Source organism: Antedon bifida, chromosome 6 (genome assembly GCF_963402885.1).
Source record: "Antedon bifida chromosome 6, ecAntBifi1.1, whole genome shotgun sequence".
Taxonomy (NCBI): Eukaryota; Metazoa; Echinodermata; class Crinoidea; order Comatulida; family Antedonidae; genus Antedon; species Antedon bifida.
Window position 1 is genome coordinate 2,442,439 of NC_136231.1, and position 27,098 is coordinate 2,469,536.

General features: G+C 31.8%; 2 protein-coding genes across 5 annotated transcripts; one reads left to right on the forward strand and one right to left on the reverse strand.

The window, feature by feature from the left end:
- Positions 1-1,668: 1,668 nt before the first annotated feature.
- On the reverse strand, positions 1,669-4,601 carry LOC144844299 (DET1 homolog). Of its 2 annotated transcripts, none has more exons than XM_078701140.1 (3): positions 4,509-4,601; positions 2,536-4,052; positions 1,669-2,129 (listed from the first exon to the last, which is right to left on the reverse strand). In XM_078701140.1, the coding sequence occupies exons 2-3, from the start codon at positions 4,023-4,025 to the stop codon at positions 1,892-1,894; spliced, it is 1,728 nt and encodes a 575-aa protein (XP_078557266.1). In that variant the 5' UTR covers positions 4,026-4,052; positions 4,509-4,601; the 3' UTR covers positions 1,669-1,891. The 2 variants fall into 2 exon arrangements, with proteins under 2 accessions (XP_078557266.1, XP_078557267.1); XM_078701141.1 differs by having other exon boundaries at positions 4,518-4,590.
- Positions 4,602-4,786: 185 nt separating this feature from the next.
- On the forward strand, positions 4,787-25,369 carry LOC144844519 (heterogeneous nuclear ribonucleoprotein K-like). 3 transcript variants are annotated; one of them, XM_078701459.1, is made up of 13 exons: positions 4,787-4,872; positions 11,157-11,260; positions 13,701-13,763; positions 17,752-17,861; positions 18,459-18,515; positions 19,558-19,601; positions 20,333-20,405; positions 21,027-21,155; positions 21,349-21,477; positions 21,845-22,189; positions 22,414-22,560; positions 22,782-22,951; positions 24,803-25,369. In XM_078701459.1, exons 2-13 carry the CDS (start codon positions 11,212-11,214, stop codon positions 24,828-24,830), a joined length of 1,344 nt encoding a protein of 447 aa, XP_078557585.1. In that variant the 5' UTR covers positions 4,787-4,872; positions 11,157-11,211; the 3' UTR covers positions 24,831-25,369. The 3 variants fall into 3 exon arrangements, with proteins under 3 accessions (XP_078557585.1, XP_078557587.1, XP_078557586.1); XM_078701461.1 differs by having other exon boundaries at positions 22,489-22,560; XM_078701460.1 differs by lacking the exon at positions 13,701-13,763.
- The last annotated feature ends 1,729 nt before the right edge of the window (positions 25,370-27,098 follow it).

Here is a 27,098-nt window from a genome sequence, read left to right on the forward strand (position 1 = left end):
TATAAGCATTGACACGCCTCAAAAGTATTCATATCACATCAACAAATAAAAAATATATCGACTATTAACCGATGATTCTCTAGCGAATGTAATGAAAGCTTCGATTAACATTGTTCAATATTCAACTTTTATATCCACGTGTAACAAATAAATACAATTTTAATAATATTAATGGTGTTAAATCCACCAACAAAATAGCGATCTACCCACAAACTAATGTAAATTTTTTACCACGTAAAACGTCCGCGTAAAATTTAACTTCGGCTTTTACTGGCTGTATACCCTTTGGTTCCCATTTGCATGATGCAGAACTATTTTGTGGATTCAACACCGGATTTGAAACACATTATTATCAGGCAACTGTGAACTTACACTGTAATATTACATACTTTATTGATACTTATTGATCCTTTATACATTTTATTGGTTTACATGTATTGAACTACTAGTGAGTAATTTCATGGCTTTATACGGGTGTCTTCTCCTGATGCACCCATCGAATTTCATAACCAAATCTCTATACTTCAGTATGTTTGATCGATACGGTACAAAGTATGATATATGTATTTCTGAACATGTTTGTCGGAAATTAAGTAAACATTAAAACATATCCTTAATGCCTTGTAATAGCCTGACGTCACAATTGCACTGTAAACGTTATAAACCCAGAAAAGAGTGATACACTGATACAACGTAAAAACGGTTAGATTTGATATTTGTGTTGAACCATCTTCTATTTGTAAACATCCCATTACAAAGGTAGTTTATGACATCATTCCCGACATCGATTACGTCATCTTAATCTATACCATCCGCCAAATATCTTCATTTGGGAAGGGTGGAGAGAGGGGATGGAGATTGCTTGGTACGTGTGTATAGGTATTTCAAATGTTCAAAGCGTATTAATTATAGTCTTATTATATATTTATCAAACGAATTCTGATATTAAATTACATCTTTACTCATCAGTTGTCTATCATTCATTTTAATTAAGTAATTAATTGATGTTTGCTTAGTAACTACTTAAAGTACGTCGATCACATTGTTATTATATATTATTAATCTGTAAGACATATTTCCAAATCATGAGATTATATTTACACAACTCTTGTAGATGCACAATTGTGTACTACAAGTGTCATTTTTCGATGGAAAGAAGTATTTAATCTGTTTTTAAGCAAGGCAATCTAACAACAGGACACTGAGCTCTTCTTGTAACAGTCCTTATCTCTGGCTGCGACAAATACAAACAGTCCTCAATACTATTTACATAGGCCTATTCTCCTTGGCTCGCGGTTCCTGTTTAGGGGCGTGGAACTTATCGTGTCGCAACCACAGATAAACTCTTTGATCTCCGGCTCCAGTATTATTCCACCATGTGTATAAACATGTTAAAGACCAACCCTCACCTCCGTGAGCGGATTCGGGTTCCCCATCCCCTAAATTTGTGTATAGTGCAAGATTCATTTCAAAAATCTGCATCCGCCACGCAACAAAATGTTCTTGTTCCACGTACAAGAAGAAGGTAAGAAGGGAAGTTGGTATTAATTTAAACTAATTTTCCCATAGTTGGCTTATAAAGTATATACAGTACTGTATAAACATGGAGTCTATTTTACACCTCTATATACAAGTCAATAAACAAAAAACATTGATTTACAAAACAAGTAGAAATGTTTTACATTTTATTCCATGCTATGTTTTGTCAAGAAATAAACATCTTTTCACACACAATTTCCGCATAAATAACATGCTACCTTAATCACTACCATGCATATTCAAAACATCAAAAATAAGCACCAGACCTGACAAGCAAAAAAGTTCTGTAGCAACTATGAAGCATCCTTAATAAAATGCACAAAACAAATGTCATTTTGGGTTAAATCTGTTGCTACCACGATGGCCCGCTCTTGCTTGATCGTATATCATGATTCAATGCTGCTGGGTGGCGTACATGAAAATTGACAACGTATTCTGCATTTGTTCTCTGTACGGATATTGCAAATGGTTCATGGGGATGGAAGGTGAATGCTACTAGTCTTCTTGGAGGTGGTTGTTGAGGCGTTGAACGTCCAGTGCCACCGGCTTGGATGCGAAATCTTAGCAAACCAGAATCTCTAGCATAAAATCTGTAGAAAAAACACATAAATGAAAATGTAGTGAAAACTTTTCAAATTAGTGATAAGGAAATATTTTAATATGCTGGTTTCCATCAAGAAAGAGATGATCACAGCAAACAAAAATGCAATGAAAAAAAAATCAGTCTCAGTTTTAGTGTTCATCTACCGGTAGAGGCTAAGGTTTACATTTTGTTATTCTATGATGGTGTTGATGGGAGAATCATTTATACAAAACATGCAGCAGTTATCATCTGGCATATAAATCTATGAAATTGCCAGCGTATTGTCCCTAAACAAAATTTGGAGATCGGCCTAAGATGTCTGGATTCAATGGGACCCAAATACACATAACTGTCATCATCTGATATCATTATCTTTATCATCCAGTTTCATACAACTCTTTAAGGCTATTTACCTAATTGGATGATCACCACATGTCTTAGGTCTTTCCATGGCTGACACCCACTTATCATCATAGCTAAAAAGAGCCAAGTCCAGGTACGGACTACTACTGTATGACTGCGAGCTGATGGGTAACTGAGCAAGTAGACGTTTAACAGCTTCCGTGTGCCCGCCAAACTTTGCGTTTATTATGGTGTGCTTAAAACGTTCTTGAATCTGACGAGCGTAGATATTACTAGAGCACGTGAACTGAGCAAATGTATGAAGGCTGGCATTGCGAAACAAATCACCAAAATTCTCAAAAAGTTCTAAGAGTTTTTTTGAAGTATTATCAAATACTGCTATTACTTCTGTCGTAACCATGTTGTATACAACAAAAAAAGAGGGTAGAGAGTTGGGATCCTGAGATAAGAGAGACACAACAGCCTCACTTGAATACTTGAGCAAGAGATGGTCTTCATCAAGAAGCTGCATCTTCCACATTCGTAGAGATCGGAACTGATGGTAGTACCTAAAGTATTGTCTCGAAGCTTCAGGTGTTCCTTCGTTGTGGGCTTTAAGGTAGAGATACACAAGTAAACGGTGTTTTAAAGAATTTATAGTAGGATCAGAATACTGGTTGCCCTGTCTGTGTGATGGATGCGGCTGTTCAACACGTAGAGATGAATAAACTAAAGCATCATCTTCATAACAGAATCTACCAATTGTCTGAACATCAATAAAACTGCCATCAGAGGTAACATGAAATATATGTACTGTTTGTTGCTGCACAGATAGTACTGCTAGTATGTTCTTGAAAAGGTAAATTCCTTGATTGTGAGATAGAAATATTTTATCACATTTGAATTTTCTTGTGTCGCACAGAACTCCAGTTTCCAAATCTATAATATGCAATGAATAGTCTTCCAACATGAATTTTGGATTTGGCGAGATTGACTCATTATTCCTGTAAATGTCAAAGAAATGCCGATCTTCTGGGATGAAAACGGCAGAACCAACAATCACGTAGCGTCCATCATCGGTGAACAGGCTACATTCTCTGTTTAAGTGTTCACCGTTAGGTGCCACATTCACAGTGTGTTTTAAGTGGAAAAAACTGTCAAAAATGTTATTACGAATTTTATGAGATTCTGGATCGGCATCGTCCTTTGTCATGTGACCATTGGCATTTTTCAATAGCTCCCCAGCTGCCTGAGACCCGCGGAATTCGTAAATCTCCAAAGATGTCTGGTCTGCAGAAAATGCGATGAAATACTGTCCATTCGGGGAAAACTTTCTAAGAAAGCATGGCGGCTTTTTCAAGTTCACTATTGTATAATTTGGAAAAATATTTTGATGGAACTGTCGAGCGCAATGGAATTGAGTGCATGGCTTACGGACATGTGTTTCTCTTTGCCTTAATCTGTAAACTATATTCTGGTTTGGGATCTTGCGTGGTCGTATTTGGTCAAAAACCTCTGATGTATTATTTTCTGGAACAACAGCGTCAGTGGCTTGCTGCATGTTCACTTGGTTGAACAGTATGGAACTCTGTAAGTATACAATTAAAGTGTGTTTTATTGTTACTTAAAAATAAAATCAGCAGGCTCTAGAACCTAGCCTAGTATTTAGTAGGCTAGCTAGATCAGAATCTGTAGTGTATGCCTATCTATGCCTCAGGCTCTATTTATAAGTAATATAATAATAGCTAGAGGCTAGATAGTAGCAGGAGGCATAGGCCATAGAGGCCCACTCTCTAGCTAGCTACGTTAGGCCTCCCCGCGCCTCTAGTGTGTAGTAGTGGTAGAGCTAGTAGTATAGGCCTAGTACTAGTAGTAGGCCTACTACTACTAGGCCTAGAGCTAGTGGTATATTATAGGGCTATTTACGTTAGTTTAGTATGCTAGAATTTAGAGAACAAGCTAGGCTTAGCGAGAGTGGATCTGCTTTAAACTAAATCGCAACCTTAGGCTAGTTAAAAACAATACTTGCTAAATTTAAACATACTATAATTACATATATATTGTGGGGTAAAACACAATATTTATAGCAAATGATTCAATCAATGTTTACGTTTTCCCAGGCCATCGCAAAATAAAAACGTAACCTTTGACATGCATGAATGTAATATTAATGATTTTATATACATTCATGTCCAGTAAATGATATTGTATCACATTTTAAATTTATTTTGTCTATCTCAAAATTTATTTTAGTTTTATATTTTGTTCTTTGTTTAGTTGTATTTCTATATAAATTGCAATACGTGAAACAACTTTTTGAAAGAGCCACCCACGCGCTAACCAGCCGCCATTTTATTATTGGGGCACGCCTTTCTGAAAAAATTTCTGAGGTCCAACACATTCTTTTGGTTGGTATTCTAAAATGCTCACTTTTTAACAATTATTTCATACTAACATTACACTGAATACACACATAATCAATGTATATCTTGTTATAAGTTCTTTAATAAGTTGATTACTAAGTTATAAAGACATTATTAGGTAAACATTAAAGTGGGGTTCTTTCCTCTTCGCGAGTAACCCTGTTTCATTCAGGCCTAGGCTAGGCCTATCATGGAGATCTTGACCGCGCCGGTGTCCCTAACCTATCCGCTCATGTTGTCGGTCAATACATGTTGGGCCTAGGATTATCGTGTTGATGTTTGTATCGATAAAACAGGCTAGTCCTAAATGTTTTGTCGAACTTTAATTTATTTTATAATATAGGCCTAGGCCTAATTTAAAAACAATCAATATTTAACAAAACCCATCTTTTTAATTTCAAGAATTTGTTTGATCTTTTTTTTGTTGTTCCATTATAATTATATTATTAAATGCATCATTATGTAATGTTAATTGTAAACTTATTACATTTTTTTGTCAGTGTCCCATCTAGCCTAGGTAGGGCCAAGGCTTTGATCATTTGTATTGTTTGTATGTATAGGCCTACTACCTAGCTAGCTAGTTAGGCTAGACTGAATCATTCAGTTTTTTTTTTGTTTTTAGAAGGATTTTAATTGCTAGGCCTATTTTTTACAGCGTAGTTATGTGGTTGGTATAACCCAAGTGTTGTACTTTTATGTAGGCCTATGCTGGTAAATTTTTTATAAATTTAATAATGGACAAATCAACTTTTTTAGTTCCAAATCTCAATTCACCACTTACTTAGGCAATAATGGGCTAGGCTTGTTTGGGTACAGAATTTTGTATGGGGGTGGGATTATACTGGCCAGGATTACATTCATTAACTGTTGATTTACCGATTCTCGAGCACATGTAAAGTATAAATTTTTGGGAAAACAATTTGAATTCAATATCATTTTTATATAATTAACAGAATTGTATAATTTATTAAAAGTGAAAAATAAAAATAAAATACTTTTCTTAAATAAAAAGCAAAGCTTGCAGTTAAAATAATTAATTCTCTGACATTTTGTTGCTTGGCAACATTTTTCTACATTAGTGATTACCAAGGTGTTTTTTTTTTATTCTGTTGTAAATTGTTCAATTGTTGAAAGATGTTAATATTTAATGATAATCTACGTAGTAGTGTGGATTGCGAACAGTATAATGTCCAAAGAAATAACTGGAAAAAATATACTGTTTCTTCTTTTCGGTAGATTGTACACAGTAGTTCAGTACTAAAGATCAGTGTTATTTTGTTTCTGTTATTTTACAACATCCCTATTTTCCAGTTCTGTGTGTTTCAGATTTGCAAGGCAATGAACACCTTTAACCGAAAATTCCTGTATTATTTATAAGATTGAAATTCATTTTTCTGTAAGATGTTTTTTTTTTCAGATACTGTGTAGTAGCTTTAAAATCAACAGTATTGCCAAGGTCGTCTAGAAAATTAGCAATGTTTAATCACTATATGTCTACTCCCTCTGTTGTTAAGAACTATATTGATTGGTTTCTATGGCTACGAGTAAACTTGTCCAATAGGAATGGTACAGTTGTCAATGGTTATATATTATTATTATTTCTAATAAACTTGAGTAAATTCAATATCAATGCTTCCACAACTATGAATGTTTTTAGTTACAATTTAAAAAAATATTATACAGAATAAAATAAAGAATACGATTTCTTTCCATTCTGCAGTGCCAATTATTCTAATTAAAGATTTAAAATTGATTTTCCTAAATATGGTATTGGTACTAAAATGACCTAATCCTGACAGGCTTCTTAAATGGTTTTAAGGAAAGGCTAGTTTATATATAATTTCTGCATTTAGTGTAGTGCTTGCATGATTGTCGAACAATTTAGACAGTTTAGTTAGTGCCAAGCTGTATTCTCTCGAAGCTTGTTTTTCCAGCTAGATTTACCAGAATAAATTAGTTTCAACCGGTATTAAAAATACAAGAAAAAAAACTACAGTAGTAGTAGTAGGCTGGAGGCCTAGCTGTAAAAAAAAGTGTTGATCAGATGCTGGATTGGTTCAGTAAAAAGCGGCATTTGGTTATTATATATTTAAATAAGATGCATCTAGGAATTGGTACCTCACTAATTGCCTTTAAATAGAATTCATTTCTAAATTGGAGTAGGCCTACACTGTCATGTATTTAAACAAGGCCAACAGCCATAAGTCGCGTGCTAAAACGCATAGTGATACCAGAGCGACCGACCGACATAGTGAACTATAGAGAAAAAAAAAATTGTGCATTGCCTTTTCAGTGTGTATCAACTATCATTGTTTATAGGACAAATTACTGTTCTAGTTCTCACACTGTTGATAAAATCAAGTTAGAATTTTACATGTATTTTGTCAATTTAATATTTAATTATCATTAATAATAATTGAAGTGTACTGTTTAGTAACATGCGAAAATAAGTACAACTTTGAAATCTGAGTAAAATTAAAGATAATTTGAAAGCAGTTGGCTGCATGCTGTGACGGATGTTGTATGGTGCTTAAACGGGTAGTACTAATGGCGGTATTGTTGGCGATTTTGGACAATGAATCGCAAGTTGTACACAATCTACTGTTCCATTATGCCTTCACAATGAATGAAATTTGATAGGACACAAAGTGTATAACATGTGCAAGGCGCGAACGAATTGAGGCAATATTAGTCTTCGGCGACTGCTTGCATTTCGTCTTGTACATGCCGTGTAAAGATACACTCGTGTTTGACGTTATTATTGAATTTTAGTTGTGGTGCGTTAACTTTAGAAGCGATAACATAACAAGAACAATATTACTATATTGTCCTCTTTGTTATTCTTATTGATCTTGTGCTATTAAAATACACAGATGAAATGTCAAGGTAAATTACTGTATTACATGAGAAGTATCAGAAGATTATGAACTGACCGGTGTACATTTCTTAAAATGATGGATACAATGTTAATAGTTGGACCTGTAGGTTTCAGGGCTTTAAAACAAATCTGTGAACAGATTAAACGTTTTTACACTTTTTAGAGACCTTACATTTTGATAAGACTTTCTCGGAAAGAACTCTGAAAATGTTATTTATATTTTATAGAACAAATAAATACATGGCTACTTCACATCATGAGATGTCAAATTAATGAGATAATTGATTGATGTAATATATTGATGATGCATAAGTGACATTAGTCGAAAACTGAGGTTGTTTGATACTGTAGGTGAATGAATGGCTAATAATAGTAATATTATACAAAATTTTACAGAGAAACATTGAGTGCATGTGCAAAAACTGACTCGTTCAATAAGAATGGCTTTTATTCTAGACAATCATAATTAATCTATTATCTAGCCTAGTTATCAAATTCCTAGGTTTAATGTATAGTAATGTTAACATGATAAAAATTTATTTTGGGTTAATTGTAATATAGGAACAGTATTTATGCTGTTTAATATTTTATAACCCTCAATGAACAGGCTTATAGTCAGTCTGTGTTGCGATAATCATTTACATAACCAGTGAAAATACTATTAAGGCGTCGTCGCTTATCCTTATCTAATGCGGTATATTTCTTATAATGCTTATGCAACATAGTTTTTTTTAATATTGTAAAGACATGATTTAATTAGATAATGATAAAGATGTTGCCATGGTGATCCCATACGAAGGAAGTTAAATAATGCTAAGTGCTAAAGTCAGCACCTCATTCTCAGCTAGGCATACAGTATTTCAGATTGATCTTAAATTATAATTATGTTGAAATTGGTCATAGATCTTAAGCAGTGTCTACACTGTCAAACTATATATGACAAAATGAGGTGTGCCCATATATGGACATGATGATGTCATATCATGACCATATTTAGGCGTAACACTATGATATTTGGGCATATCACAATTTTTTGTCATTTGTCAGTTTGATAGTGTAGACAGAGGTTTAGTTTATACTCAGATTTGCATTAATTAAGATCATTTTATTTAACATATCTTAATATCTTTTGAGATAAAATATACTGTAGGTGACATAAAATTATATGAAATGTTTTTTGTTTATGTAGAAAAATCTAAACTTTATTATGTTAGACATTGACAAGTCATTGTATATTGTGACATTCTAGTTGGCTATAATTAATGTGTCAATTAAAAGAAAGTCAATTTATTCCATGCCAATTTTAGTTTGTTCTGAGCAAACATAATCAATTATATTGAAGAAACCAATAGAGAGAACTGTATACACAGGGTGTTGCTGAAGAATAGGAAAATATGGCCATTCGTATGTATTGAGTTTAAGAAGGCATTGTTGAATTTATAATATTCTGCCTAAGGTAGTAAGAGGACCAAAGCTTGTTTAGGTTGTTCCAATCATCCACCCAGCTTAATTCCAAGCTACACCCTGAAAAGCGATTCTTTGAAATGGTTGATGACACACCCATAGGCCTTTTAGTTTTTCTATTATCCTTTGTACAATACACAATTGTCTGTATGCATCCATAGTATTTCCTCTTTTTTTATTTTCTTAATTATTAATATCAAATTTCTATATTTCAAATGATTAAATAAATACCAATTACCCACAATGCAGTATTCAATTCATGACGACAACGCTATTTCTATATTTGATTTTTTTATAATACTTCACAAAAAAAAAAATTGTAAGTTAGTTCAAACTCAAGTATCCATTTGAACGAATGATAAAATGACAATAACAATTTCACCTAGAATAAATAATTAAAAATGCAAAAACAGATGATAAAAAAATAAGTTATTAAGATTTAATAAACATGATTGTTTATAAAGTAGTGTTTTGAATTTTAAATGTGAATTTTCTTGCAAGGGGTAAGATAAATCTTATAATAATTATGCTAAGAACATGGATACTCAACTGCCATTAGCAATCTTAATTTGAATAATTTGCCTGTTTTCAATTTAATACCCAGCTTGTTGTATATAAATTCATTGAGGCATTGTGGATATGTGTGTAATGTGAAGATGACATGCAGGATAGTTAATGTAGTGTTACATAAGTAACAAATTTGAACCACCTTGAAGAGGGATCACAGTACCTCATGTTGTTTCAAAATCTAAATTTTGTTATAGCAATACAATATGTATATCAGAAGTCAGATTAACACCAGTTATAATTTTGTCGTGTAGGCCTATATCATTTTATATCATGGTTCCACCAATCAACCACCCCATACTGAAGTACTGTAGCACCTACCACACTGTCATATACCACATATCACATTGCCTGTATCTTCAGTATATCAATGCGAGCATATTCTAGAATAAATCCTTGTATGCAAACAATTAATTAACAAATTTATAATTTAATAAATAGAATTTAGGAAAATTGTACTATATTTTCTGGTTTCATTATAGTTATTGATTTTGTGGAACTAATACTGTAGTAATAGCTATCTAGTAAAATAATAATTACCTCTATGGAAGGTGACTGGTTGTCTTTTGGAATTATGAAAAATTATCTAAAAAAAATACTATATGATAGCTATCTAGTAAAATAATAATACCTCTATGGAAGGTGACTGGTTGTCTTTTGGAATTATGAAAAATTATCTTAAAAAAAATACTATATGAAATATGTATACTATTTCACAATTTAATATTTGTATTGCATTTTGTTTTGTTTGTAAACCCAAATATTAAAAGGCGAACATTTTTTTTCTATTTATAATATTAATAGCAACTAATCTTTAATTTTAAAATGTTTAATATATGTAGTAAAACCATTTATTTGCTACAATTGTTGTGTTAGGTTAATTTATATTTTGGAATGATATTTTGACAATTATAACACGCAAACATAAATCCACCATTTTTTTAAAAATATTTTTTATGAGATAAATATCAAAATTTTAATGAAATTCATTGGATAATAAAATGTGTAGTTATTTTAATGCACATGTTGAGATATATGCATAAAAGAGGAATGATCCTTGTAGAACTTATATAATTATTGATAAGGTATTAAATACGAAAAATCCATAATAATATAATAAGAATATGTACATGCTAATGAAAGGTACAGTAGCTAATATTGTAGGTTTATTGGGCCATGTGTAAAAAGTACTGAGTATCCATTAAGATGTCAGCGCTGCCAGTATATTGAATTGAACAAACCCACAGGTTTTCATATGCTAATGAGCCTCATTAGCCTATGCATGATACACCTGCTATGTGCACTGTGATTGGTCAATCTTTAATCCATATATAGATGAGGCTTCTTTTCTTTTTTTCAGTCTGTTCCAGCTATTGACTCGCTTGACATCATACTGCTTTCCTTCTCAAGACGTTATGTCCAACATCGATGCTAAACTACAAATGATGGCTGGCGACAACGAAGGTAAGGCTTACAACCTATAAATAATATTTTGTACATTATATTTAACCATTATTATTACCGTCTATTTTTAACACACTATTCTACATTGGTAAATTGATTGTAAGAATCTACTCTATATTCACTATAATTTAATATTTAGTAGCATTGTCTATCTATTTAAGATATTAAAAAATTTGATCAGTTTATTATAATTTACAGTCATACATTGGAAATAGTATGCAAAATATTCCCTAAAGATTGCGTAAATTCTATTAGTTTCTTAATGCTAGTGTTGAATGCAGCTGCAGTGAAATCGTTGGTTTGGATTTTATTCAGCATAATGCATCATCCCAGTTTTTCAAATTATCTTGCGACTGTAATTTTTAATAATAGATAGGCTGCTCTGAGATTTATTTAAAGAATTAATGAAGAAAATGTAAGAAGCAGAATGCTCGCGCTTTGTGTTGTTTGGACATGATACAGTAGGTGGGTGTGTGAATTGTAGATGTTAATGTGCGTAGGTTTTAGTACAGATGAATTAATCATGACAGTGGAATTGCATACAAATGACCTACAGCTCTACTGAACTTTACATGTAATTATTTTGGATGTTAAATCCGTGTTTTTGAAACGAATGTTATTAGGAAATGTGAGACATTATTTAAAAAGATCAAATAAGCAATACTTTACTGTAACTTGTATTTTTTGTTTTATGTGGGTATTAAGTTATAACGATTCCTTTAATTAATTGAACCTAACTGCTTTTGATGGCTGAGCATGTGTGTGTGTAGTTCTGTTCCTAGTATTTTATAAAGCAGTTTTTCAAAATTGGCTTTTATTATAAGGCCATTTTTTTTTTCTACAGTATGTACAATATACTTTATAATACTATTAGTAGATGTAACATTTTCTAACATCTACAAGAGTTTCAATTTAACCTGAAATAATAACAAATACCTACATCATAAATTCACTGCAGGAGTACTATACATTAAAGCAGAAATATTGATGTAGTCACGACCATGATAGGTGTTAAAAGACTGATCCATTTTGATAGCTTGTTGTCTTGGGTTAAGTTGTAAGACACATTTACATTTCCCATTAAATATACAATTTATTTATTTTGTTCTAAATTGATTACATGTACGTGTAGTCCCTCATTGGTTATCATGAATCAGATATTGGGCAAAACGTTGCTGACTTTAATTTCACTCTCTCTGTGACATGTGACTCGAATAATTCTGTACAAATCATATGATTATTTTGTAGAAGGCTGCATAATCACCCGATACATTCTGTAGATAATCATGATGTATTCATTTTGTTCTTTAAATTATTCTATTTTTTAGAGCAATTTTTATAGGAAATTAAAATACATGTAGTGTTTTAAAAGCTTTACTGTGTGATTGGATGGTTGTTACTGATTATATTTTTGGCATTTTAAAATTTAATAATTTTTTTTACTTGAATTGAACCTGTTGGGTTTAGGATATTGATATTTATTTGTTTCGTACTGCATCTCTAGTTTAATCAAACATCGTTTTTAGTCATGAATATTAATAACTCGTTAAAATTTGATGTTGTTCAAATATTGATATACAAAGAATTGACAAACTTGTTTGCTAATGATATTCAGTATTTAATGTTGAGTACTAGCAGGTGGTAGGCCTAGACTTGCATTATAGATGAGCAAGGGTCACACCACCAGCCTTTGTATTGATCTAACAAAGCAACAGAATAGATGCTGACCTCACCCTATTCACTAAAATTTGGAGACAAAGGAGGAATTGATCTTCTAGGCCCACTACTCAATTTGTTAGGCGTAATGAAGAAATGCTATTGTTGCTTAGTGGTAATAATTAGTTCATTGTAGATGCAAGTGTTATATTAGACCATTCATGCGTAGGTCCACTTCTTTGTTTGCAATTCGATCAACAATTATTATAACCCATTTGATTACTGTTGCTTCACGAAATATAAAAGAGCTGGCACTCTCAATTCTCTAAGTTTAGATATTATATTTAGAATGTACATTATTAATCATTAAATCCAAAGTAATGAGATATTATTGCTTTTTCCAATGAACGTATTTTGAAAAATAATTCCCAATACATTTTTGCCGTAACAAAATACTGTTGCTTGTTGTAGCATTTTTCGTAAATTTGATTGGAGGTAGAATTGTGCTGGTTGGTCAGGCAGTTATATCTTGATGGTTGTTCTACTACAGTAGTACCTGAGAAACGAGTGTTTTTGTACACCTATTATGAACATAGTATTTCTTCCTAGAATGTATCGTTAGCAACATTAGTTATAATATAATAATTATAATGTCATTACGGTTTACATGAAATACATTCTGTATTATTGATACATACTGACAAAGGCTTGTAAGATATTTCGTTCATTATTGTAATTATTTTCAGGTTAATCTTAATGTGTATACTTTACTTTAATCTTGTAGACTTCAAACAAGTTATAAAATGTGAACCTTCCGAAGACTTGACCGACAATTGGCAAACATCTGGTAAACTTATACATAAACATGCATAACCCCTATTAATGTCTACTACTTACGTCAATAGTCACAAATCCATTTTGAATTTCATTCAATAAAACTAATTCATACTTAATTTATTTCTAATTCATTTGTGTTGTTATCTAATGTGTTTAAAGAATGTTCATCACTTGCACTGAATCTGAAATGTCGGCAATGTTTTCAGTTTGAAAAAGCTGGTACTAATTGAATCAATCAACAACATTGATGTTGTACGATTGCATAATGTTGTTTATTTGTATACATTGATTGTAGTGCCTTTTGATTGTACAGATTGTACAAATACAGGCATGTGTTTGTAGCACATAAACAGTAAAGAATAAGCTTTCTGTGTAACACAAACATCAATGGTTAGAACATTTTGTTTATTATGGTAGTCAACTATTGCAAGACTGCACTCTACAAAAAAAGGTCCCAATTTTACCATTAAAACACATTTTGAATACCAGACATAAATCCGAACATCAGTAGGCAACCCATGGGTGTTCAGTATTGGGAGAGTTGACACTATCGCCTTTCTAATATAATTCTTGCACTTTTACCCAATATGTCACAAAAATGAATTTCAATTCAGGAAATTAAAATTGTACTATAATATAAGCAAAGTGCTTTTATAAAGACCTTGTATATTATTGTTGTGATATTATGAATAAGAAGTGTGTGAAATAAGCAATTTGCAACGAATGACTGATTCGATATTAAACCCGTCTCATATTTTCTTAACTCGTTAATTCATTCTCGGAGGCTGAAGAAGAAAAACAATCTTTGAGTGCTACGTCTCTTGTCGAAATGAAAGAATGTTTCTGTTGAGAATTAAGAAAAACAACACAACATGAGAAATACTATGAGGTAGTCTGTAGATCGGGTACTCCGTTATAATAGTATAATCCGCCGTTTTTTTAATGTTTTTAGATGTATTTACACATTAAAAAAAATATGTTTTCCTCTATACTGTCCATCTCTAGTTAAGTAACCTAATAATAATGACTAAAAATTCACTTGTAGATTGCAATTAATTAAAATATTTTATTAGTGTTTATAGCAATTAATGTACATTGTGCACTGATGTTAAACCTCATTATTTTACTAATATTTTTAACTCTGCGGTTGATTATAATTTATTCTTTCAACATTGATAAAATAGCAAATGAGACTCTTGTTAATAGTACAGAAATTAATAAAGATTAATTACTTTTTTGAGAAATTTATTATGACAAATACTAGTGATTCATAGCCACACCCATACTTTGATTAAAATGAAATCAGTAAGAATGTGAAAAGTGAGTGAAGAAATATGCAAATTAGATGGTTGAAAGGGTGACATGAAACACAATGACACGCTAGCTTTGTTCGCCATATCTTGTTTCCTTGGTAACATGGTACAAAGTACAGGGTCTGCAAATGTATTTATTGTAATTAATATTAAAAACAATAGGTCTGGATTGGTGTTCTGATTAAAACATAACCGAATTATGTTGTTATAAAGATGGATTGATTCGTGTATAAAAAATTGTTCTCACTGTAATTATATTTTTAGTTGCTAAGCAACGTGTAGATTTATAACGAGGAAATTGTATTTTCTTTAAAAACATGTGGGAAATGAACAGCAAGGAGTGGCAATGGCTCGAGTGCTAATTGCAGATGTTTTAATGAACGCTATGCCATCAATTTATAGCGAGCAGCAGTATGCTTGTTTGTCTACCGTACATTGAAATAGAATTAAGAGCGTGATGTAGAAAGTGGCTATTTAATTTATTAAGCTGGCTCCTTCTTTCTAGACTGGAGACGAGAAATTAATTTTTATCAAGGTAGAAGCTGTAGAAATTATATTAACAAATTGTAATTTCATACAGTAATATCAATTGGACATTTCACAGATCTCCATACTCAATACAATCAGGACATTTCACAGATCTCCATACTCAATACAATCAGGACATTTCACAGATCTCCATACTCAATACAATCAGGATATTTCACAGATCTCAATACAATCGGGACATTTCAGATCTCAATTCTCAATACAATCAGGAGAAAAAATAGATTAAAACCGGTTATTTGTTGAGGCATTTATATATTAAAACATACAATGACTTATATAAATTCTGAAAAAAAGTAATTTTCTTAAAATGCAAAATCATTTTACAAGTTAAAAAAATTAAACCATGATTTAAAAAATGTGAAAATATACCATAATTTTTACATATGGTTTTTTAAATCTTTTTTTTTGTTTGTTCAAGTACTGTTAAGTTCAGTTAAATTAGGATGTCCAAATGTCAGTAAGACAACCTAAGGGAATTTAACTTGTAATTGTAATTACTAAAAATACAATTAATGTGGTGCATTATCAGGTTTTAAAGTTCGACATTTTTCTAAGATTATTTGGTTGAAAAGTGTAAGAAAATTGATTTTTTTTTACTTATTAATATTTGCCTCGTACTACACAGATATCCAAAAGCGTATAGTATGTTTATTTGTATGAAATTGATATAAATAAGTGTACACTTTTAACAAGGGATTTAGTAATTATTAATATTTTCCTCCTATTAGACAGATACACAAACATCTATAGTATGTTTACTTGTAATGAAATTTATTCTATAATAAGTGTACACTTTATGTGTGAAAAGGGATGTAGGCCTTTATTAATATTTGCCTCATACCCAAACGTCTGTTTACTTGTATACTATATGAAATTGATATTTTATAAATAAGTGTACACTTTATGTGTTAAAAGGAATTTAGGCCTTTAGTTCAATGGTTTTATTTTCTTCTCATTTCCTATTAATGCATCGTATATGGAGTAGGAAATAATTGGCATGCATCTGCTTATTCGTAAATTGAATATGGTCAAAGATTAATCTGAAAAGTAAATGAGTCATGTTAAATAACTGCAGGTGTATTGAAAACGGCTTCGAAATGGAGGACCTTTTAAGCAAATGATACTATCCAAGGTCGTAGACGTTAACATTTAAAAAGAAAGGAAATTACGTATCCAGACTGCTGGACAAATTAAATAGTATTGTGTCGTTAGTTTGTGTGCATTAAAAAACGACAATGACTAGAGCACTGAGCTAGCTAGCTAACACTTGGAATATTTAAGTGGATTTCATGTTGAGGATTTGAAAGAAAATCACAAGGACTTAAATGAAGATGAACAGAATGAATGTGAAATGAGAATGTAGAGTGGATAGCTGCAGATTTCAATGCTAATTGCTGCGAGCTAAATTTATATAACTACATAATAATATGACAATGATATTCTAATTCGATTTTGATATTTCCTTGCGTTCATTCAAGAAACATTTGTATGGAAAGAAAATTGCCTTTTGAAAATTGATACGATTTAGAATAAGTGTGATTTAAATATTCTATGAGTTAGAGAAAATAGTGATGCGGGCATAGTTAGTTTATGCTGCCTGTGAAGGGCATTCAAGCGTGAAATGTAGTGGTCTTCCCTGCGATGAGTACTTGATATTTATTCATTATCAAGGGACTGATAATACACATTACATAGTAAAAAGCAATGGAATCTACAAGACATTTAGTGAAGCGAAGACTAGCAGATTGAATGCCACAGTTTGTTGTAAATTATTATTTGCTGTTGAGGCAATTCACTTCTGGAATAAATTATTATAATTATTTTACAGCTTCTATTTCTTAGGAAATGTTCATCTTTAAGATCAGTATTTCAGGCTGCTCTTGCAATAACACCTTATTTCACGATATGTATGATTATATAATGTATTTGTTTTATTTTTTTACGGTTTTTATTTTATTGTTTGCTGTAGTGTAATTAATATGGAAGGAGTGGCAGAATTGTTGGGCTTTGGCCTATTATCACTTCCGTTTATTGACCAAATACACATGAATGTGGTGTCGTAAGAATAACTTCTAGGTTTCGATGGAATTATCAAATATTTTAGATTTTTTTATAAATTTGTTTTTTTCTTTGTAGGAGGCAACAAACGTGATCGTGATGAAGATATTGGGTCTCCAGAACAATCGGTCAAACGACCTCGTGGAGATGGTCCGGAGATAACCCTACGTATCATGATTATGAGTAAGGTATGTTATAAATGAACAGTTTATCATTATTATTTTACCCCACTTAAACAATAAGCAATATTTTGTATTTAAATTAATATATTATTATAATCTGCATTTTAGTTGGTTAATTATAAATTTTGAGGGTAAAAGGTCGTGTAAATACCAGCTTTACTTCAGCTGCTCAAGGCAGTCTTGTCTGAACAAAGGCTAATGGCAATCAATTAATATGCAAATTAGTTGTTAATTATGTTGAGACTATTCATTTATGCTCATTTGTTTTAGACATTTGCATTTTCTGTGTTAATCTTAAAATTATATGTGTACTCTCTTATGGAAACATTCAAGTAACCGACTACACCTAATTGCATGTAATCTAATTAAACATTGATTGATTGATTGAAATTGATATGTTGTCCTACTATTAAAAAAAAAAGATACTGTAGGTATGGTTCCTATTCCCCCCACCCCCCCCCAAAAAAAATTAATTTATAGACAGCTAATATGATAATTTGTAGTACTGTAGCAGTAATACTGATTTTTTTAATAACAGAAATGTAATATTTTAATGTTTGTTTTAATTCAATTTATAAATTGTTTAATGTTTTGTTTTATCAGAATGCCGGTGCAATTATTGGCAGGGGAGGTACCAACATTAAGCGCTTGAGATCAGACGTTAGTATTTATTCTATTCTTATCTTAAATTTATTATATTATGATATTAAATTGTGTTTAGATTTTATATGAAATATTAAGAATTTTATATTGTTTTGATATAAACCATTTTCATGAATATTTTTCTCAAATTAAATGAACGGTGCTGTGAGTAAATTCAATTTTTTTTTGTGTATTTTTCTACAAGCACAATACAAATATCTTGTATCTTGCTTACCCTGTACAAAACAAATAGTAAACCAGCAAACCAACAGTCTTTTTATCATAAAATATTATACTGTAAAGTGATTTACTTGCTTTTACTCAAGTCTAAATTCTTCTCATGAAAATGGTTTATGACTTGAAATACTTCTATTGAGATTATTTGTCAGTCATGTACTGTATTATTGATTACTGTGAACTTGGAATCAATGTTTCTAAGACTACGCATATAATATCAGCTTTGTAGTCGACGACTAAGAGGGAAATAAGTAAATATAAATGACACAAGCCTTCTAAATCCATATAATATGTCAATGAATTTTAAATTGGAGCTTGTGCAATATTAAGATTCCCTCATGTTTTATTTCTGATGATAATGAGTATTACCATAAATGGCCAAACCAAAGTGCTTATTTTTTAATAAGCCCCTTTATTTTTTTAAAGCATAATTAATAATTTGAAATACAAAATGAATATTTTTTATGACGCAAAATTGCATCTCTGGAGTTTTACCCATTCGGGCGTAACCGAGCAAATTTATATATTAACAGCGCATAGCAATTAAAATTGTTTTTTCTTTGACCATATATGGTAATACCTTAATGTTAAAAAGATTGATTATGAATATATGATGTATTTTTATAACGCCATTAACCCCGTGCCCATTTCTCCTTCCATTACTATGTCCCATCTACTACTCTTCCCGTCACTGATCGCCATCGACCATGGTGCCATTACCCAACTTGATGTCCGTACCTGTCCGAATCTATCCATGAACCCTATGGCCCCGCTCCGCTCGGGACTCCACACATTCTCCCGACCTGTTGGCCCGATCGTCCAGTACAATGGAAAAGTAAACGTGCCCGACTGCAGCGGGCCAGAGCGGTATGTCCAATCATCCCGGTTTGTTTACCTTTGTAGAGAACATTAGTTAGGTCATACTCATACACATTAATTAATATATTTAATTATTCATTAAAATAACCCTTCTTAAAAGGGTTTTTACCAATGTGACTCGTATGTAAACTATCAACATTAATACAAAGAGTCACTTAGTTTATAATATGTTCATCACAGTATGTTAATTGAAGGGTTTTTTATAATGACATATTAGACTAGGAACCAGTCATTTTGGGGGGTTTTGTTGCTTTATATGTATTAGATCTATCTTAATGGTTATTGTTGATTCTTTGGGTTCAGTTTTTAATCTAATAGAACTAATGGAATGACTTAACAATTATATTATCACTAAATTTGGATCAACAATACTTAAATATGTTAATTAAACATGGGATGTGGTATACTACCAACATAACAGGCACACTTGCAATGTATACACTGTATATAAACATCTATTTATTATCTGTCATTAAAAGTAACTGTAAAGCAATATGTTAACACGTTTACACATTTTTAGAATGTCACACGTCATACGAATTATACTAAATTAGTATTATTAAAAAATATTTGCTACACAATTCAAAATGTGTTTGAAGAAGTAATTGATGTATGTATACCTGGAAGTGTGCCTGTCGTTGTAGAATTACCGATATGGGTGGTGGATTGTAAACATGCACATCTATGTGGTAGTAATGCCCGTATTGTTCTCTATATAGGATCTTGACAATTACAGCAGCCCAGGATGATGCTATTGCTTGTCTTATGGATACTATACCAAGTTGGGATGAGGTACAGTAACTAACACCTTTGACTTATTCAAATGTTGCCTTATTAATGCTCCCATGAACTAAATTTTTATGCTGCCAAGTTTGAGTTGAGCCATAACTGAGTTCATTCGCACCCCTGTTCATAAGAAAAACATACACATAGGATGCTCTACACAAAGTCTTATTACTTTAAAAGTACAGTTTTGTAATGGGGAAACAAATGGAACCAAAAGGAACCAAAGACCATGAGATCACAAGCTCCACTACAAAACTATGTTGCAGTTTCACCGCTCCCATTATTTGAGGAAACAAACCACTTGGACTTTGTTTGTTATATCTTACCTTGATTAGAAATTAGTCATTGGACCAACCTAGAGTTTGCATGAACATAATGCTTTTGTTCAAATTTGTACCTAGGAGGCCTATTTTATTACAGCTTCTATGTTAATATCTCCCAGGAAGAAGCTAGGGCAATATACATTCCTATATTAAGTCAATTGTATTTAACAAAATATCCTTTGTTACCTAATATGTTGGATTGATATTTTGTATTTCTTAGTGGTAAAGCTTATTGACTAATAATGTAGGCATGAAAAATGGGTTGAATCTTAACGTGCATACATTTTTACTTTGTTTACATTAGTACAAACAACGTCCTGACAAAGAGGTAAAAGTAGATGAACTTCAGATTGAGGTTCGTATGTTGGTTCATCAGAGCCAAGCTGGTGCTGTCATTGGTAGAGCTGGCTTCAAGATCAAAGAACTTAGAGATGTACGTATTCACTTTATTCACTTTTACTAATTTTGAATTTTATATTAATTTTCTTTTCATAAAATATACAGTAAACTGGTGTAAATCGTTCCTTCTTGGATGCATTAAGCAAAACATCAATTATACAAATTCTTCTTATGTTTGTACAGTAATACTATAAAGTACAAGTTAATCGTTTTTTCTCTAAATTCAGCAAAGTGGTGCAGCAATCAAAGTGTACCAAGATGTTTGTCCCAACTCAACAGATCGTGTCGTTCAGATGGCTGGCGTCATTGAAAAAGTATCATCAGCCATGCACAAAGTACAGAAAGTCTTACAAGATGTAAGTGCACATTGTGACATTTTAAGAATGTAGATTTACACATTGAAATATTGAAATTTACCCCATATTGGATATTGAAATTTACCCCATATTGGATTTTGAAATGCACCCCAAATTGGGTACTGAAATGTACCCCAAATTGGGTACTGAAATTATCCCATATTGGATATTGATTATACCCCATATTGATTATACCCCATATTGGATATTGATTATACCCCATATTGGATATTGATTATACCCCATATTGGATATTGATTATACCCCATAATGAATATTGAAATGCACCCCATCAAGTAATAATACTAATGTAGCAATATTTTGGATGACTTTTAACACACTGTCTTTATGTTTTTCTGTACTATAGACACCCATAAAAGGACCCCTTCAGCCATATGACCCCTATTGTTATAACGTCTTTGCTGCAAGAGGATATGGCGGTTACGGAGATCCATCATTTGATCGTGGCGGCGGAGGAGGAGGACGATTTGGTGGTGGAGGAGGACGAATGGGAGGAGGTGGAGGACGAATGGGTGGAGGAGGAGGTGGAAGACATGGTGGTTTCGGTGGTGGTGGAGGAGGAATGGGTGGTGGACCAAGAGGGTTCATGTCACGTGGAGGACCACGACGGGGAGGCGGAGGAGGTGGTGGCGGAGGACCGAGAGGTAGACGGCAGCAGTTTGATGACTACGACTATGCTTCCGACAATATGGTAAATAATACTAATAGTGAATGTTCTACCTTATTTGTTTCAAAGAGGATAAAATAACAATGATCAAACCTAATTATAACATTTAATTAGTGTTTAAAGACCTAAAATATAATTTAATCTGCTTAATAAATTATTTGCATTTTTAATTACATTTTTTTACATTTTAATTGTTTTATTGAATAAAAAGGTGTCTTTTAACAATGATAATAATTTTCTTTTCTTAGGGTGGTGACTTTGGAAGTGGATTTAATGGAGGCTACAGCGGTGGTGGAGGAGGAGGTGGTGGCGGTGGCGGCGGTGGTGGTGGAGGAGGAAGTGGTAGCTTTGATGAGGTCAAAGGTGAATCTGCTCAAGTCACCATTCCCAAAGAGGTTTGTGAAATATTATATTCAACCTAAAGATTATACAGTCATAGAAATACATTTGTTTTTGTGTCAATTCCTTTTAAAAATTTAACAATCCCGAATTAGAAAATATTTCTTAGACTAAAGCGAACTAATAAAAGTGTAAATATACTGTATTATATTTAATTTATTTAAAAAACATGTGTAAATAAATCAAATTTATAAATGATAATATTCTTGTCTTGCAGTTGGCTGGGTCAATTATTGGCCGAAATGGAGAACGCATAAAAAATATCCGAAAACAAAGCGGTGCTGTGATAAAGATTGATAATGCTTTACCAGGCCAAACAGATCGCGTCATCACAATCACGGGCAGAACGGAACAGATACAAAATGCACAGTACCTTCTGCAACAAAGGTAATTGACTCGTTCATGCATGACATTTCATCATCTAAACTAAAAAAAGCTGTATTGAAATCAAGTTGATATTGAAACTGTTTCAAAATTTCAATTCAAGACCCACAAATTTTTTCAAGACCCACCAAAAAATGTTTTAAGTTTCAATGAACAGCTTGATTTTAATATATGTTTAGCATTTTTAAACTGGTTTTTGGGGAGCATTGATGCATTTGCAGTATTCTGTAGCCTTGGCGCATGATACAGTATTCAATAATAGTGACTGTATTGTAAGGATTCGGTCTACTGAATTTTGGTTGAGAACATCAATAGGCGCTGCATGCTGTAGGCCTGACAATTGCATCGACTAGTCGTAACAACGCATGATGTATGCTGGGATACTTGTACTGATCTGCGGTTTTTGGTTCTACTATCGAGTTAGAGAATGCATGACTCCTGCAGATAGCATATAGTATGCAACTCACACAGAATAACAACACCACCAGCTAACTTATTAACCTTTTAATTATTAACAGAATAATAATAATAATTTATTGCACACTAACTAACAGAAGTAGCCAGATTTATTTAGGCACATAGAAAAGAAAGTAGTATGCCAAATTTCTATAGATAAATTCTCACTTTAGTTTCAACTAAAATATGCTCATATTATTATCAATAGAGTATTAATACTATTTTTTTTACTTTACCTATATGCCCTTGTAAAAAATGTATTTTAATACTAATAAATATTATAGTTTAGTATAGAAACAAATAGACATGTTATTAATGTGTAATTGATTCGTTGATATTCTATCTGATTTAAACAAAATAAATACATTAAATTATATATAAAATCAAAGAAAGAAGTTATATAGCATGTATAGCAAATTGTAAACATAAATTAAATTCATAAAAAAAAACGTTAAAAGCGGACTAAACATAGATGATTTTTGCACAGTTTTTATGAACATTTTTTTGCAACATTTGTTCAAATGAAACTTTAACATAGATTCTTTAATTGCATTATTTTTTGCAACAAATGCAAACTATTTTTTAAAAATACTAACATAAAAAATTAGTTTTGCTGTGCCTAATTTAAACAATGCTGTGTTCACAATAATCATAATAACAATCATAAACTGTAAATACAACTATAACAAAACTCATGCTACTCGATTCTTGCTAGTCTCTCTCATCCAGTCTACTTTCTCACCTGGTTAACATTTCTACCTCCAAACCGTATGGAAGACTAGTGATTTTGTTGTTGTGTACCCAGACAAACATAAAATCCTAGTCTGCCTTAGGGTGAGAGGTGCTAACATCATTTCTGCACTTGCTAACCTGTATATAACGCATCACATCCAGAGATCAACTCTATCATGGAAGACATTTGACCTTTGAACTTGTGGTCATAACACTTTTATTGAATCATTTAACCAGTGGTTAATTATTATTTCAAGATTTATAATGTGGATTTTGCTGAGTGTATTTTTAACTTCATTCTCTCATTGTTTATTTTCAGCTTTTTTCTCTTAATAAAAAGCAGTTTTATAAACATTACATGAAAATGTTATCATTGTCTTTCTTTACCAGATCACACATTACCATTGATGTTTAGCATTAATACGCCTTTTACATTGTCTAGCAAAACTCTGTTCTAAATCTCTGTCAACACTATGAAACTAGCGATGTGGTCAAATATGGTGTTGATATGACATCATCATGTCCATATATGGGCATATCACATTTTTTTTGTCACATAAAGTTTGATAGTGTAAACAGAGTTTTAGATTCATTGTTTGTGAACCATTCTGTTAAATAGTGTTTCATTTATCTAAATAATCATTTTATTTTCTTTCTTTTCTTTAGTGTGAGAGACAACTCAAACAGGTACTAGATGGGGCATCCAGCCATACGTCTACCAGAGAAGTGTCATCATATAATCCTGTTAATATCTTGCATTAATAATTCCAAACACATTTTGTTATTTTTGTACTCAGATACTGCTTTTCTTTTTTCAATGTATTTTGTAAATAAATATAATTATTGCCCCTTCTTAACCTGTCTGCGATATTAGTAGCGAAATAGCCACCATGTTTTAGTATTAATAAATTGTTGATTTAAAAATTGGTGTATAAATTTTAACGCTTAATTGATAAAGATGTCATTAAGTGCTCGATTGTTGCTCCTTATAAGTTGCTGTAAGATTAATTGATTAGTAGAAAAAAGTGTGAATAAACCTTGTGTATAAAGAACCATGGTAATTCTTTGATTTAATTAACATTTTTATTTTATAGTTTTAAACATTTGATGCATAAGCTGAAGTTATTTTGGCTTTTTGAATGAAAGCTCATGGGCACGATCGTGGGCTAATGAATTGTAATGTTTTTACAATGTTGAAAAAATACTTTGAATAAAGAATATTGCATGTTTTAATTTTACTGTTTCAGAATTTGATTTTATTGTGTACAAGATATTTGAATGTTTAGAGTGAATGTAAATTAACGGAAGATTCCTACAATCACTTGGGGTTTATTTGAGTTGATTGTGAGAACCTTGCATTATTAAATAACATTCTGAGAAAGATGGTGTACAATTGTGGATAGTTTTCGATATATAACGACTGTGAACTGACATATTGGTTCTTATGACTGAATGAAAAAAAAACTGCTAAACTCAATGTATGCAGATATTGCCTCCATATGATGTCATAGGTCATCGCAATATTTAAAGCTTCTTAATAATAATTACCCATATTATTTTATCCGAGCAGTATTGTTTTTGTGTTATGGATTGGTACAATGTAAAACAGAATGATGAGTACTGTAGTATTAATACAGTTGGTTTTCAAGTGTTCAGGAGGCTTGTGAGTTTGGTAGTGTGAATTGGAAATAAATATAGCCTTACTGTATATATTTATTTAAATGAATGAAAATAAAATGTTAGTTTATATATACAATACAATGTATAATATAAACCATCATTTGATATTCCTGATGAAATTGTATATTATGGAGCGTCTAATGGTTTTACTACGCATTGTGTGTGGAGTCAAAATCAAAACTTTTGTGCGGATCATTTTTTCTTTTCAATATGAATATGGAATAAAGGCAGTGATAAATCCCAATGAATAATTTTATAGTTCGTCCATCTTTTGTTAAACATAACCTTATTATTGCCAGCAGAATTCACTTATCGTTCATCACAAAGTGCTTTCCTACTCTTAATGGAACATGTCAAATTCTTGAGTTGATTAAAACAAGTCCTAATTTTACAAATTGGGCCTTTAAGTACACAAGCGATATTATTAGTACTTGTTTCAGTTATATATGACCTGGTGTTGTCGTTATCGCGACTGGAAACCAATAATTTTTTCTGTCCTGTGGTCCATTTAGCCACTCTGTCCTAATGTTAGATGTTAGGTATAGCTCAACCAATCAATTTCTGTGTTAAGTAAGCTCAACCAATCAATTTCTCCATTAAGTAAGCTCAACCAATCAATTCCTTTGTCTTGCCAACTACTTCACCCAATCAAATTATGTATACTGCTGATTGTCCTTCAATAAATTGGTTTCACGAACTCTCCATCACTCAACGTGAGTGCTCGTTATTTGGGTCATAATACATTTGTAATGCACTCGTTATTCTTGCACAATTAATCACAACAAAACAAGTATAGAATATGACTGTATACCACATGAATTACCAAGTTTCATTATCGTAATTGCATGACTGCCTCAAGACAAAACCTTGAAAAACATTTTCACTTGCATTAAACAACAATAGTCGTGATGTCATCATGATGTCATCTGTTTTATTAAAATAATTAAATTCATTCACTTGTAGAAGCCTAGGAGAATAGAGAGAAAGGAATGTACTATGTTATGTAACCAGGGCAACGAATGAGCTACATTGTTAAGTAGATACATGTTCCTTATATAAATGATCACCAGAACATCCTCTGGGCTACAATATATATTGTGTTGTAATTGAAGAACAAGTCTGTTCCATAACAGATGCACTGTTTCATTAAATTTTGTAAAATATTACAATTGGTACATAAAAAAAATCAATAAAAATAAATTGCTTATATAATGATATGAAATAATGAATTATGCACCAATCTTTAATATCAAATTAATATGAGCATCCTGGTTTTGTATGA